At 42.1% G+C, this 12,458-nt stretch overlaps 2 protein-coding genes across 2 annotated transcripts; one reads left to right on the top strand and one right to left on the bottom strand.

Moving 5' to 3' along the window:
• Window positions 1-2,341: 2,341 nt before the first annotated feature.
• On the top strand, window positions 2,342-6,923 carry EMWEY_00031680 (CMGC kinase, CDK family, putative; the record flags this gene model as incomplete). Its single annotated transcript, XM_013481736.1, has 6 exons — window positions 2,342-3,776; window positions 4,473-5,111; window positions 5,466-5,862; window positions 6,080-6,218; window positions 6,517-6,629; window positions 6,830-6,923. The coding sequence occupies 6 exons, from the start codon at window positions 2,342-2,344 to the stop codon at window positions 6,921-6,923; spliced, it is 2,817 nt and encodes a 938-aa protein (XP_013337190.1).
• Window positions 6,924-7,664: 741 nt separating this feature from the next.
• Window positions 7,665-12,139, bottom strand: EMWEY_00031670 (hypothetical protein, conserved; the record flags this gene model as incomplete). Its single annotated transcript, XM_013481735.1, has 9 exons — window positions 7,665-7,727; window positions 8,183-8,317; window positions 8,513-8,605; window positions 9,115-9,242; window positions 9,991-10,017; window positions 10,526-10,616; window positions 10,869-10,936; window positions 11,137-11,260; window positions 11,477-12,139. 9 exons carry the CDS (start codon window positions 12,137-12,139, stop codon window positions 7,665-7,667), a joined length of 1,392 nt encoding a protein of 463 aa, XP_013337189.1.
• Window positions 12,140-12,458: the final 319 nt, after the last annotated feature.

Genomic DNA, 12,458 nt, shown 5'->3' with positions numbered 1-12,458 from the left:
CAAGAAAGATGACACATTTATCCATGGGTTTGCTGCTGCTGCTGCTGCTGCTGCCAGAGACACAAAGAGATACTTCTTTTCCTGTTCGAGGGTTTGTTGCTTTTGTTGCTGTCTCCTCTATTCTTCTATGCTTTATACGTCCATTCAGGTACGTAAACCCTAAACCCTAAACACTAAACCCTAAACACTAAACCCTAAACACTAAGCCCTAAACCCTAAACCCTAAACCCTACATCACACATACATACGCATGCAAACACAACTTTATCTGCTATTTTATTTTAGGGTTTCGTGCATAATATATATATCCCATTAAAAATAGAGAAAAAACTCAAAACTTTTTTTTAGGGTTTAGGGTTTAGGGTTTAGGGTTTAGGGTTTGAATTTTTTCTCGTTTTTTTTTTCCATTTTTTTTTTTGTTTTTTTGCAGATTTGGTCGTTATGGAGATAAAGGAATAATTGTATTTAATTTATTAGTTTTATTTTTTCTTTTTTATGACTTAGATTTTGGTTATTTAGCTCCTGCCTTTATTGCTGATCCTTTAGGGGCACTTGTTGGTAAAACCCTAAACACTCCTAGATGGATCGGAAGGAAAACGGTAAGGGTTTAGGGTTTATAAGGGTTTATAAGGGTTTAGGGTTTAGGGTTTATAAGGGATTAGGGTTTATAAAGGTTTATAAGGGTTTTAATAGTTTATTGTATGTGTTGATGATCATATAAACACGAATATAATGAATGAGGGTTTAGGGTTTTCAGAATTAGGGTTTAGGGTTTAGGGTTTAGGGTTTAGGGTTTAGGGTTTTTTTTTTTTTTTGTGTGTGTATATATATACAGATTGGAGGTTCAATAGCAGTATTTATTGGTTGTTTTGTGTCTTGTTTCCGTATTGAGGGTTTAATTCCTCAATTAGGGTTAGCAGCAGGTAGTTGTTTATTGGAGGCAACAACAGGAGAATTAGATAATCTTTTTATGAATATTCCTATCTTTGCTTATTATTGGGCTAATTATACAGCTAAACAACATGGACTTGTATTCAGGGGATAAATTAATTCATTAATTCATTTAATTAATTAATTAATTAATTAATTAATTAATTAATTAATTAATTAATAGCTAGGAGGCTAGCTAGCTTGCTACACAGATAGCTAGCTAAGGCGCTGCCTGATGGTGCTGCTAGCTAGCCGACTCGCTCTGCTTGCGAGAGAGGGATGACTAGCTATCCAGCTAGCTAGCTAGCTGGATAGCTAGCTAGCTGGATAGCTAGTCTTCTACGCAAGTAGTTGACGCCTGTGGGGCTGTGCATGCAATTCTTTAATTTGGCTAAATTAATTAATTAATTATTTTTCTTGTTTTTAATAATATATGTATATACATATATGTATTTATATGTATATATATAATTTTTCTCCTTCCTCTCAATGAGGGAAGGGGGCTAGGTCTTTTTTTTCTTTTTATACAAAGAAATAAACAATAAAATGAATAATTTATTTTTTCTTTTTTGTTTATTTTAATTGGAAATAAGTTAAATGGAGGAGTGAGGAGGGGGAGAGGGTAGCTGAGGTGTACAGGCAGCTCTCTTGCGGTGTATAAGGGGTAGATTTGTTTATTTTGCGTTGAAATAATTGAAATAATTTAATAAATAAAAGAATAAAGCTAATTTAAATATAAATAATGAATATTTCTTCTTTATTTTATTTATATATTTAATTATGTAGTTGCGGTGTATATACACCACAGCACCACCGCTAACGTGCAGGTATTTGCACGATGGTGGTTGGGGGGTGATTAAGGGGTGTTTTTTTTGCTATTTCTTTAATTAAATGATTAAAATAAATTAAATTAAGTAACGTAAAATATATTTTATGTTTAATTACTTTTTATTAAGAGAAATAGACAATAAAATACAGGGGAAAAGGGGGGTGGTCTGCTGCGCAGGGTTGACGGTGCGGTGTATATACGTGTATGTATGACCATTGGACACTCTCTTCTTCTTGTATCTTTCTTGTGTATATAAAACCTTTATAAACCCTTTAAATTAATTCTAATTATTAAATAAATATATTTTTTATTCTTTGACGTTTACTTGTCCACTTTTTGGGGTCTTAAGGACCCTTTTTATCTGTTTGGTGACCCCTAACAGCCCCTCCGGCCTCTCGGGTGTATAGGCACCTCAGCAACAGCTACAACGACAGCAGCAGCAGCAGCAAGACCGTTATAGGCCTTCCTTATTTAGCTGCTGCTGCAACAACCTCAACAGGCAGCGTTTCAACAACTGCTACCTCACCAGCAGCAGCAGCAGCAACAGCAACAGCAGCAACACCAGCAGTTTTTTTCCCCTAAATGTCGTCTAGTAGCAGCACACAGTATGGGGGCCCCACAGGGCCCATTGACCCTGCGCCTCCACGAGGTACTGAGCTGCTTATGGGGCCCCCTGCTGCTGCAGCACAGCAGCAGGAGAGGAGCCATCAGCAGATTGGTGCATGCCCATTACCTACAGGGGGGCCCCAGGGTGCTGCTTCTGCAGCACAGCAACAGGAAAGGAGTAGCCAGCAGAGTGATGCATGCACAGGGGCCCCAGGGGGCCCCCAGGGGGCCCCACTAAGAGGAGGGTACCATAGGGACGTCCGTCTACCCTTAAGGCCAGTAGAGAATTTGCAGCTTAATAGAAAACATAAACATAGAGAGGCACAGCAGCAGCCATTTAAGCACAAGCAGCAGCAGCAGCAGCAGCAGCAAGGAGGGCAGCATGAGGAAAGGACAAAGGGATTGGATCTCAAGAAGCAGCAGCAGCAGCAGCAACAGCAGCAGCAGCAGCAGCACGAAGCTAATGGTACACGGGTAAAACGCAAACAACATGGATTAACGGGGAGAGCAGCAGCTGCTGCAACAGGTGCAGCAGCAGGGGAAGCAACAGCAACAACAGCAGCACCACCACCACCGCCACCACCAACAGCAGCACAAACAGCAGCACAAACAGCAGCACAAACAGCAGCAGCAGCAGCAGCAGCAGCAGCAGGTTCTTCAAAGGGTGCCTTAGTTCCCTTATCTAATACAAAGAAGCCCCGTCGCCGTCCCTTCGTTACTGCTGCTGCTGCTGCTGCTGCTCAGGGTACAGGACGGGGCCCTTCCTTCCGCATCAATCTCTCAATGTACGGACAACAGGGGGGCCCCCCTAATGGAGACCCCACTCAGGGGCCCCCTCCTAATGGGGGGCCCCCCACTGGGGGCCCCCACGAAGAAGGGGGCTATGATACCCAATTGAGCACTGGCGAAGCAGGAGAAGAAGGACCTCCTGCATCAGCAGCAACAGCAGCAGCAACAGCAGCAGAAGCAACAGCAGCAGATGCAGCAGATGCAGCAGATGCAGAAGAAGACATAGAAATTGAGACGGACTCAGAATCAGCAGCAGCAGCAGCAGCAGCAGCAGCAGATGCAGCAGGAGGAGAAATAGTACCTGTTGCAGCAGCACGAGCAGCAGATCCTGTAGCTAATCTTCCTGCTGCTCGTATATCGATGCGTCCAGCAGCAGCAGCAGCAGCAGCAGGAGCAGCAGCAGCAGGAGGAGGAACAGAAGCAGCAGCAGCAACAATAGACCCATCATTAGAGAGCTCATGTTATAGCTTATCAAGAGGAGTACAGAAAGAAGCAGCAAGAGCAACAGGAGCAGCAGGAGGAGGAGAAGGAAGAAGAGAACCATTAGTAGTATTAGTAAAAGATGATGAAGAAATATGGAGAGAATGGGAGGGTTTACGCCTATTAGGGGAAGGGGTTTATGGTAGGGTTTATGAGGTAATAAATAAGGAGACAAAGGAGACAATGGCATTTAAGAGGATGTATTTATATACAAAAAAAAAAGATACAATAAATAATAATAATATAAATAATAATAATAATAATAATATTAATAAAGATGAATATAATAATATATTATTATATAATAATAATATTGATGCTGCTGCTGCTGCAGCAGCAAAAGGAGGAGGTATATTACCTTCTGTGCTGCAGCGTGAGGTGTCTCTGCTGCAAACCCTAAAATATACACCTAATATAATAAATATAATTAGGGTTTATATAGGTACATATAGATGTTATTTAGGGTTTCCTCTTATACAGGGAGGAACATTAGCTGAATATATAAGGAGATGTAGTACATGGTCAGATTATATTAGGTTATGTAGCACCAGCAGCAGCAGCAGCAGCAGCAGCAACTGCAGCAGCAGCAGCAGCAGCAGCAGGAGTTGTAGTAGTAGTCCTCAGGTTTCTCCTGCACTTGCTGCTTCCTTTACACCATCTAATTGTTGTTGTATACAACTAGCAGCAGCAGCAGCAGCAGCAGATAATAATAAGGAGCAGCAGCAGCAGCAACAACAACAAGTGCAACAGCAGCAGTCAATAGATATAGATATGTGTACATCTCCTTTTTGCTGCTGCTGCTGCATGCGCTGTATACCTATATGCGGCCTACCTTTAGGTGTATGTTTACGTATTGCTTATTCATTATTACGGGGTGTATATGCAGCTCATAAGAAAAGGATAATACATAGGGATATTAAGCCAGATAATATCTTGCTGCAATGGGTAGAGGTGCCTATACACCCCAATTATATTCATAATAATAATACTGATGCTGCTGCTGCTAATGCTGCTGCAGCAGCAGCAGCAGCAGCAGCTAATGCTGCTAAAGAATTCAGCAGGAAATTACAGTTTGGTACTGTAGAGAAAAAAGATGATACAGAACAGCAGCAACAGCAGCAGCAGCAACAGCAGCAGCAGCAAGTGCAGCAGCAGCAAGTGCAGCAGCAGCAGCAGGAGGAGAGTGATGATGAAGAAGATGATACATCAGGAGAAGAAGAAGAAGAAAAAGAAAAAGAAGAAAAAATAAATAAAAATAAAAAAGAATATATAAATAAAGAATATATAAATAAGGATAATAAAAAGAATAATAATAATAATAATAATAATAATAATAATATTAATAAAGAAGAGGAAGAAGAAGAGGAAGAAGAAGAGGAAGAAGAAGAAGAGGAAGGAGAAGAAGAAGAGGAAGAAGAAGAAGAGGAAGAAGAAGAGGAGGAAGGAGAAGAAGAAGAGGAAGAAGAAGAAAGTAGTAGTAATGACGAAGAAGAAGAGGAAGAAGAAGAAGAAGAAGAAGAAAATAATAATAATAATATAAATAATAATATAAATAATAATGAAGAAAATATAAACAATATAAATAATAATATAAATAATAATAATAATAATAATAATAATAATAAATTAAATAAAAATAAAAAGAATAAGAATAAAAAGACTAATAAAGAAAAAGAAATAAAAAAAAATAAAATAAATAAAATAAATAAAAAAAAAGAAAAAAAAGAAGAAAAAAAAGAAGAAAAAGAAGAAGAAGAAAATAAATTAGGTATAGATATACCTCTGCCTCCTCCTTTTCTTTCTTCTCTTTTTATTGCTGACTTTGGATTAGCAAGGACTCTTCCTTTCTTTACTAAATATGATTGTATTAATCAGCAGCAGCAGCAGCAGCAGCAGCAGCAGCAAGAGCAGCAGCAGCAAGAGAGGGATGGGTATGGGTGCAGCAGCAGCAGCAGCAGCAGCAGGAGTAGCAGCAATACACCTATTGGTATAGAAGAGAAAGGATCACCAAATAATTCTCCATCTGCAGCAGCAGCAGATGGATCCCCATCAACAGCAGCAGATAACAGCAGCAGCAGCAGCAACAGCAACAGCAGCAGCAGCAGCAGCAGCAGCAACGAAGGAGGTATAAATTTATCACCAGAAATAATAACATTAAATTATAGACCTCTAGAGGTATTATTAGGAAGTAATCATTATACTCTTGCTGTTGATATATGGAGTGTAGGGTACGTCCTGCTGCTGCTGCTGCTGCTGCTGCTGCTGTTGCTGCTGCTGTTGTTTTCTGTTGGTGGTGATGGTGGTATTGCTGCTGCTGTTGGTGATGGCGGTGGTGGTGGTGGTGGTCCTCCTACTCGTACAACTCTTGTTACTCATATGCTGCTCCTCCTGCTGCTGTTGCTGCTGTTGCTGCTGCTGCTGCTGCTGCTGCTGCTGCTGCTGCAGTTGTGTAATAATGGAGTGTCTAATAGGTAGTGAATTAATAGAAGGATCTTGTGAGGTCTCTTGTATCTTTCGTATATTACAAACCTTTGGTACTCCTACACAACAAGAATGGCCAGATATCTACTCTCTACCCTTTATGGTAAACCCTAAACCCTAAACCCTAAACCCTAAACCCTAAACCCTAAACCCTAAAAAAAGGTTTGATTCTAGATTCTAGATTCTGATTATTCATTAACCTTTGGTACTCTTACACAACAAGAATTGCCATATATATACTCATTACCCTTCATGGTAAACCCTAAACCCTAAACCCTAATTAATCCTAAACCCTAAACCTTAAGTACTCAATTGGGAAGGGGGAGGGAAAGCCATATATGCCAGGAGAGGCCACGCCTCCTCAAGGGTTTAGGGTTTAGGGTTTTGGGGTTTTGGTGCAGAGCCCTTTATTACCTGTATTCCCTAAACCCCCGTTAGCTATTGAACAAATCCTCGCAGACAAAGGAAGAATTGATGCCCTCAGTAACCCTGCATGGGTCGATCTCCTTAACCAGTAAACCCTAAACCCTAAACCCTAATAGCTAAACTCTAATTCACCGTGCAGGTAGCATGCAGTCTCTCAATCCGCAAACCCTAAACCCTAAACCCTAATTTGCACATCTGATATCCTGGATGCGTGCAGTGCAGAGCCTCTGTGTACAAGGCCTGAAAATTAGGGTTTAGGGTTTAGGGTTTAGGGTTTGTGGTGTTTAGGTTGCTGCAAGTAAACCCTGATCGTCGCATAAGTGCAGCAGACGCCCTTCGTATGCCTCTCTTTAAGGATTTACCTCCTTCTGCATATTTATAAGAAAAAAATAAATAAATAAATATAAATAAATATAAATAAATATAAATATAATTGATTAAATAAATATAAATATAATTAATTAAATATAATTAAATTATTTTTTATTGTCTTTATGGTTTATACTCTTGAAGAATTTTCCTTAAACACTTTCTTGACTACCTTCTTTGTCTCGAAACCCTAAACCCTAAACCCTAAACCCTAAACCCTTTTCTCTTCAGCGATACGGGCTCCATGGCCACTGTATTCAGCTGAAAAGAAAAGGGTTTGAGTGGGGTTTAGGGTTTATGGGGGAGTAGGGCTTGCATGTTATTTAGGGTTTAGCGTTGGAGCCAACTTAGGGTTTAGGGTTTGAAGAGCTTAGCGTCTAAACCCTCGCTCTAACCTCTAGGGTTTGTTTAAGTTGGGCTTATCGTTTTGACTTTATTCGAAACCCTTAAAAAGGGTTTAGGGTTTAGGGTTTGACGAGGGTTTAGGGTTTGAGGAGGGTATAAATAAATTTAGGGTTTGAGAAAGTATAGTCTAATACATTGTTGATGCTAGGGTTTAGGGTTTAGGGTTTATAAACCCTCGCCAGCCCCTAGGGAGGAGCAGTAGAAAAACAAATGGATAGAGAAGGAAAGAAGAAGGAAGGGTTCAGGGTTTAGGGTTAAGAAAGGGTGTAACAAATAAAAGAATATGCTCCTCCTACAATATATATTAATTAAGGGTTTAGGGTTTAGGGTTTCTAAACCCTAATTCTCTTTAAGGAATATCAAAATTTGTCTCTGCTGTAACCGTCACAGGATCTCCAGGAAGCAACGGGGCCTGAAACACAAACCCTAAACCCTAAACCCTAAACCCTAAACCCTAGCAGACCTGCAAAAAGGTTGACGGTCCATAAAATGACATAAACTACACATAAACTTATATTTATATCTATATTTATTATTTACTATTTATATTTATTATTTATTATTTATTATTTATATTTATATTTATTATTTATATATATTTATTTATACACACAGAAGGACATTGTTGTTCTCTTGATTCAAAGACGCGGAAGAAAGTTGGACAAATTAACAAACAAAAGAACATTCTTCCTTGTGTCTGCGCAGCAGCAGCAGCAGCAACAGCAGCAGCAGCAACAGCAGCAGCAACAGCAAAGATATCCGTTAGGGCAGCAGTACATGGGAAGGAAAACAGCGATTTCTAAACCCTAAACGTGAAACTGCAAACCCCAAACCCTAAACCCTAAACCCTAAACCCTAAACCCTTACCAGATCATTAACACATTGTTTTTTATAAATAATAGAATTTTTAGTTTGTAGACGATCTAAAACCTCCATCATCACCGAACCCTCGCATAGCATCCATGAGGGAAACCCTCGAGAGGCTAAACAAGGAGATTGGGCCTGCATAAACAATAAACCCTAAACCCTAAACCGTAGGAGAGGGGGAGGGGAAGAGGGGGGAGGGGATGCATGCTGCATATGCTGCGAAGAACTGACAGATATATGCCGTCGACGGGAAACACCAAATCGCCTAATAAAACCCTAAACCCTAAACCCTAAACCCTAAACCATAAACCCTAAACCCTAAACCCTTACCTCCCAGAAGTCCTTAATGTCTGCTGCATCAAAGAAACCCTTTCTTTGTACATCCAAACAATCAAATAAAAAATTTAAAGAAGCTTTAATGCACTGTACACACAACAATAAACCCTAAACCCTAAACCCTCATAAACCCTAAACCCTAATAAACCCTAATAAACCATAATAAACCCTAATAAACTCTAATAAACCCTAATAAACTCTAATAAACCCTAATAAACCCCAATAAACCCTAATAAACCCTAATAAACCCTAAACCCTTATTGCTTACACAAGGAGAGACAATGCGGGCCTTGGCAGGGTTTGGGCTCCAAACCGCCGTACAGTAATCAAGGGAGGCAAGGAGACGAATTAAATCATCTACTGCCTATTATAAATAAAAAAAAAAGAAAAAAAAGGAGACAAAAGGAGATAGTAAAAGGAGACAGTAAGAGGAGACAGAAGGAGACAGGCTAGTAATTTCTTACAAAAATATAAAGGGAGGCAAGTAAATCCAGCAGAAGTAGCGGCAGCAGCAGAAACAACATCAGCAGCAGCAGCAACAACAGCAACAGTAGCAGCAGTAAGAACAGCAGCAGTTATGAGGGCGAATATCTTACCAGGCACAAGACCTCCTTCTCTCCCTTTTGCTGCTGCTGCTGTTGCTGTTGTTGCTGTTGCTGCTGCTGCTGTTGCTGCTGCTGCTGTTGCTGCTGCTGTTGCTGCTGCTGCTGCTGGTCTTGAGGGTCTGATTGAAAACTATGCCAATATAAAGAAGAGGGTTTATTAGGGTTTATAATAAAATTATATTTAGTAATAAAAAAAGAATGAAGAAAGAAAGGAGACACATCGAAGGAAAGGGGACAAACTGCAGCAGCAAGGGCCTGCAGCAAATCACCAACTGTCTCCTTATTGCAGCAAAAACCATTCTGTCTTAAAAAATCTGCAGCAGAAACAGCAGCAACAGCAGCAACAGCAGCAATAGCGCATGCAGTAGGAGCAGCAGCAACAGCAACTGCACATGCAAGAGGAGTAGCATTAGCAGCAATGCCAGCAGCAGCAGCAACTGCAGCAGCAACTGTAGCAGCAGCAGCAACTGCAGCAGCAGCAGCAGGCTTACTGAATATATCATAAGCGAATTGAGCAGACCATTGGTCACCACTTTCTTCTTGAGGGGACATCAACTGCAGCAGCAAATAGATAAATAAATAAATAAATAAATAAATATATTATTTACTTATTTATTAAGTGTCTCCTTTTTAATCATTTATTATCTAATTGTCTCTGTTTTTTCTTCTTGTGTCTGCTTATCTCATCTATCTCTTCTTTTACTAAAAAAAAGGCACAAAAGACACCTCCTTCCCTTGCTACACCTGAGGTTTAGGGTTTAGGGCTTAGGGTTTAGGGTTTACGGGTCTATATAAAGAATTTAAGAGTTGTTGGAATTCTTCAAACCCTAATAAATCTACACAACGCACAAACCCTCGATTTCCTACATCTAAGACAAAAAAGAGACGAACTGCCTGCACGCAAACAATAAACCATAAACCCTAAACCCTAAGACATAGAACAGCAACACCAGCAAGCACAGCAGCAGCAACAGCAGCAACCACAGCAGCAGCAGCAGCAACAGCAGCAACCACAGCAGCAACAGCAACAGCAGCAACTAAAATAGCAGCAGCACGAGCAGCAATAACATTAACATGAACATCAGTAGCACCAAGCACATCAACAGCAGCAGTAGCAGCGGCGACAGCAGCCACATCACCAGCAGCAGCAGCAAGAGCAGCAGCAGCAGCATGAGCAGCAGCAACAGCAAGAGCAGCAGCAGCAGCAACAGCAGGAGCAGCAGCAACAGCAAGAGCAGCAGCAGCAGCAACGGCAAGAGCAGCAGCAGCAGCAACGGCAAGAGCAGCAGCAGCAGCAACGGCAAGAGCAGCAGCAGCAGCAACAGCAAGAGCAGCAGCAGCAGCAACAGCAGCAGGAGTAGTAGTATAATTACAAGATATCTGCAGAAGAATAATAAGAAACCTGGATGTGCAGATCTATCTTCTAATAAAATAGCAAAAAGAGAAGGAAATGATGAATCAGATGCCCAATCTATAAACATTCGTGATAAATTCTGAGTATATACACCCCAAAACCCTAAACCCTAAAAGCAGGAATAGTATTGGAAACACAAGGAACTGATACGGAAACAGGAGCAGCAGCAGCTGCAGCAGCAACAGCAGCAGCTGCAGCAGCAACAGCAGCAGCTGCAGCAGCAACAGCAGCAGCAACAGCAGCAGCTGCAGCAGCAACAGCAGCAGCTGCAGCAGCAGCAACAGCAGCAGCTGCAGCAGCAACAGCAGCAGGAGGGAGGAGCCTGGCTTACGTCAATAGTGAATTCTTCTTTCTCGTTGAGGTATGGTTGCACCTTCTCCTTTAAATGGACATTAAAGACTGCAACGCAAACCCTAAACCCTAAACCCTAAACCTCATCACCTAGAGGCAACTTTCTCTACCCGGCCGTCGTAAACCCTGAACCCTAAACCCTCAAGCAACCCTCCCCATCAAGGGTTCCTCAACCCCAAACCCTCGACCCAAAATCCTTAACCCCAAACCCTAAACCCTAATCCCTAAACCCTAAACCCTCGGCGTACTGGAGTTAAGAAGAGTTCTTGCTGCAGTTTGTGTAGAAACATCTCCGTGTGCATCACGAAGAAATTCACAAAAAACCGCCGGAGAAAAAAAACTAGAAAAAGGGCCCCCTCCTATTAATCCTGCCTGTACTCATAAACCCTAAACCCTAAACCCTAAACCCTAAAAGCTCTAATAAAACCCTAAAACTTAAACACTAAACCCTAGCTTTGAGCAACTGATTGGTTAGAGAGAGACCTAGTACACTTGTAAACAAGTAAGCTCACGAAGAGTAATCAAGGCATGCAAATGGTTATAAGACACCTAGGGTTTAGGGTTTAGGGTTTAGTGTTTAGGGTTTACCTTTTTGAATGCCCTATAGGATATGACAGCTTTAGCGGGGGGGAAAGCGGTGGTTTCTGCAGCAGCAAAATGTGGTGGTAGAACAATGCTTTGCTGCTGCTGCTCCTCCCCCTCCTTCCCTTGCTGGTGCTTCTGCTGCTGCTGCTGCTGCAGCACCAGCTGCTGCTGCTGCTGCAGCAGTTGCTGTTTTTCTTGGGGTAAGTCACTAAATAAATTAACTATTTCTTTTGCTGATGGATAAGCAGCAACTTTACTAAAAGAATGAAGACAGCAAGCCGTCGTCTTCCATGCTGCCCACAAACTAGAGAAACGGGGGGCCCCTGCACCCTCTTGGGGGCCTCCCATACCCTCCGTTGGAGCCCCTGTACCTTCCTGGGGGGGGCCGTTGTCCCCAGGGGGGCCCTGGGGGCCCTCTGTACCATTCACAGGGGGCACTGCATCTGGCACTACAGCTGCGGCTGTTGCTGCTGTGGGAGAAGGGGAAGAGGAAGCGGATGGATGAGCTGCAGGTGATGCTGCAGCAGGAGCAGCAGCAGATTCAGCAGCAGATGCAGCAGCAGCAGAAGCTGCAGAAGTCAGCTCTGCAGCCCCACAGGAAGCAGCAGCACTGCCAGGGCCCCTAGGCGACCCTTCAGCAGCACTGCCTTCATGGGGCCCCTGCATCCGCTGCCGCAGGCCCTCGAGCTGGTGCTGCCGCTGCTGCTGCTGTTGCTTTTGTTGTTGCTGCTGCACTCGGTGCTGAGGCGCCTAGAGGGGGGAGGGTGATAGAAAGTATAAGTAGAATTATCAAGAAGGCCTACTTTGTGGGGAGGGCAGAAGTGGATTGACGTCGAGTATGTAAGGATTAGGGTTTAGGGTTTAGGGTTAAGGGTTTAGTGCTTAGGGTTTCGTGTTTAGTGTTTCTGGTGTGTGTACAGCGGTGCCGCGGCGATCACCGCAGCTCTTCCGCTTGACTATTATATTTATATTAAAAAATACAATG

The sequence above is a fragment of the Eimeria maxima genome, genomic scaffold (genome assembly GCF_000499605.1).
Source record: "Eimeria maxima Weybridge genomic scaffold, Emw_scaff403, whole genome shotgun sequence".
Classification (NCBI taxonomy): domain Eukaryota; phylum Apicomplexa; class Conoidasida; order Eucoccidiorida; family Eimeriidae; genus Eimeria; species Eimeria maxima.
Note: the sequence above shows the minus strand (reverse complement) of the source record. Positions and strands in the feature narration are given on the sequence as shown.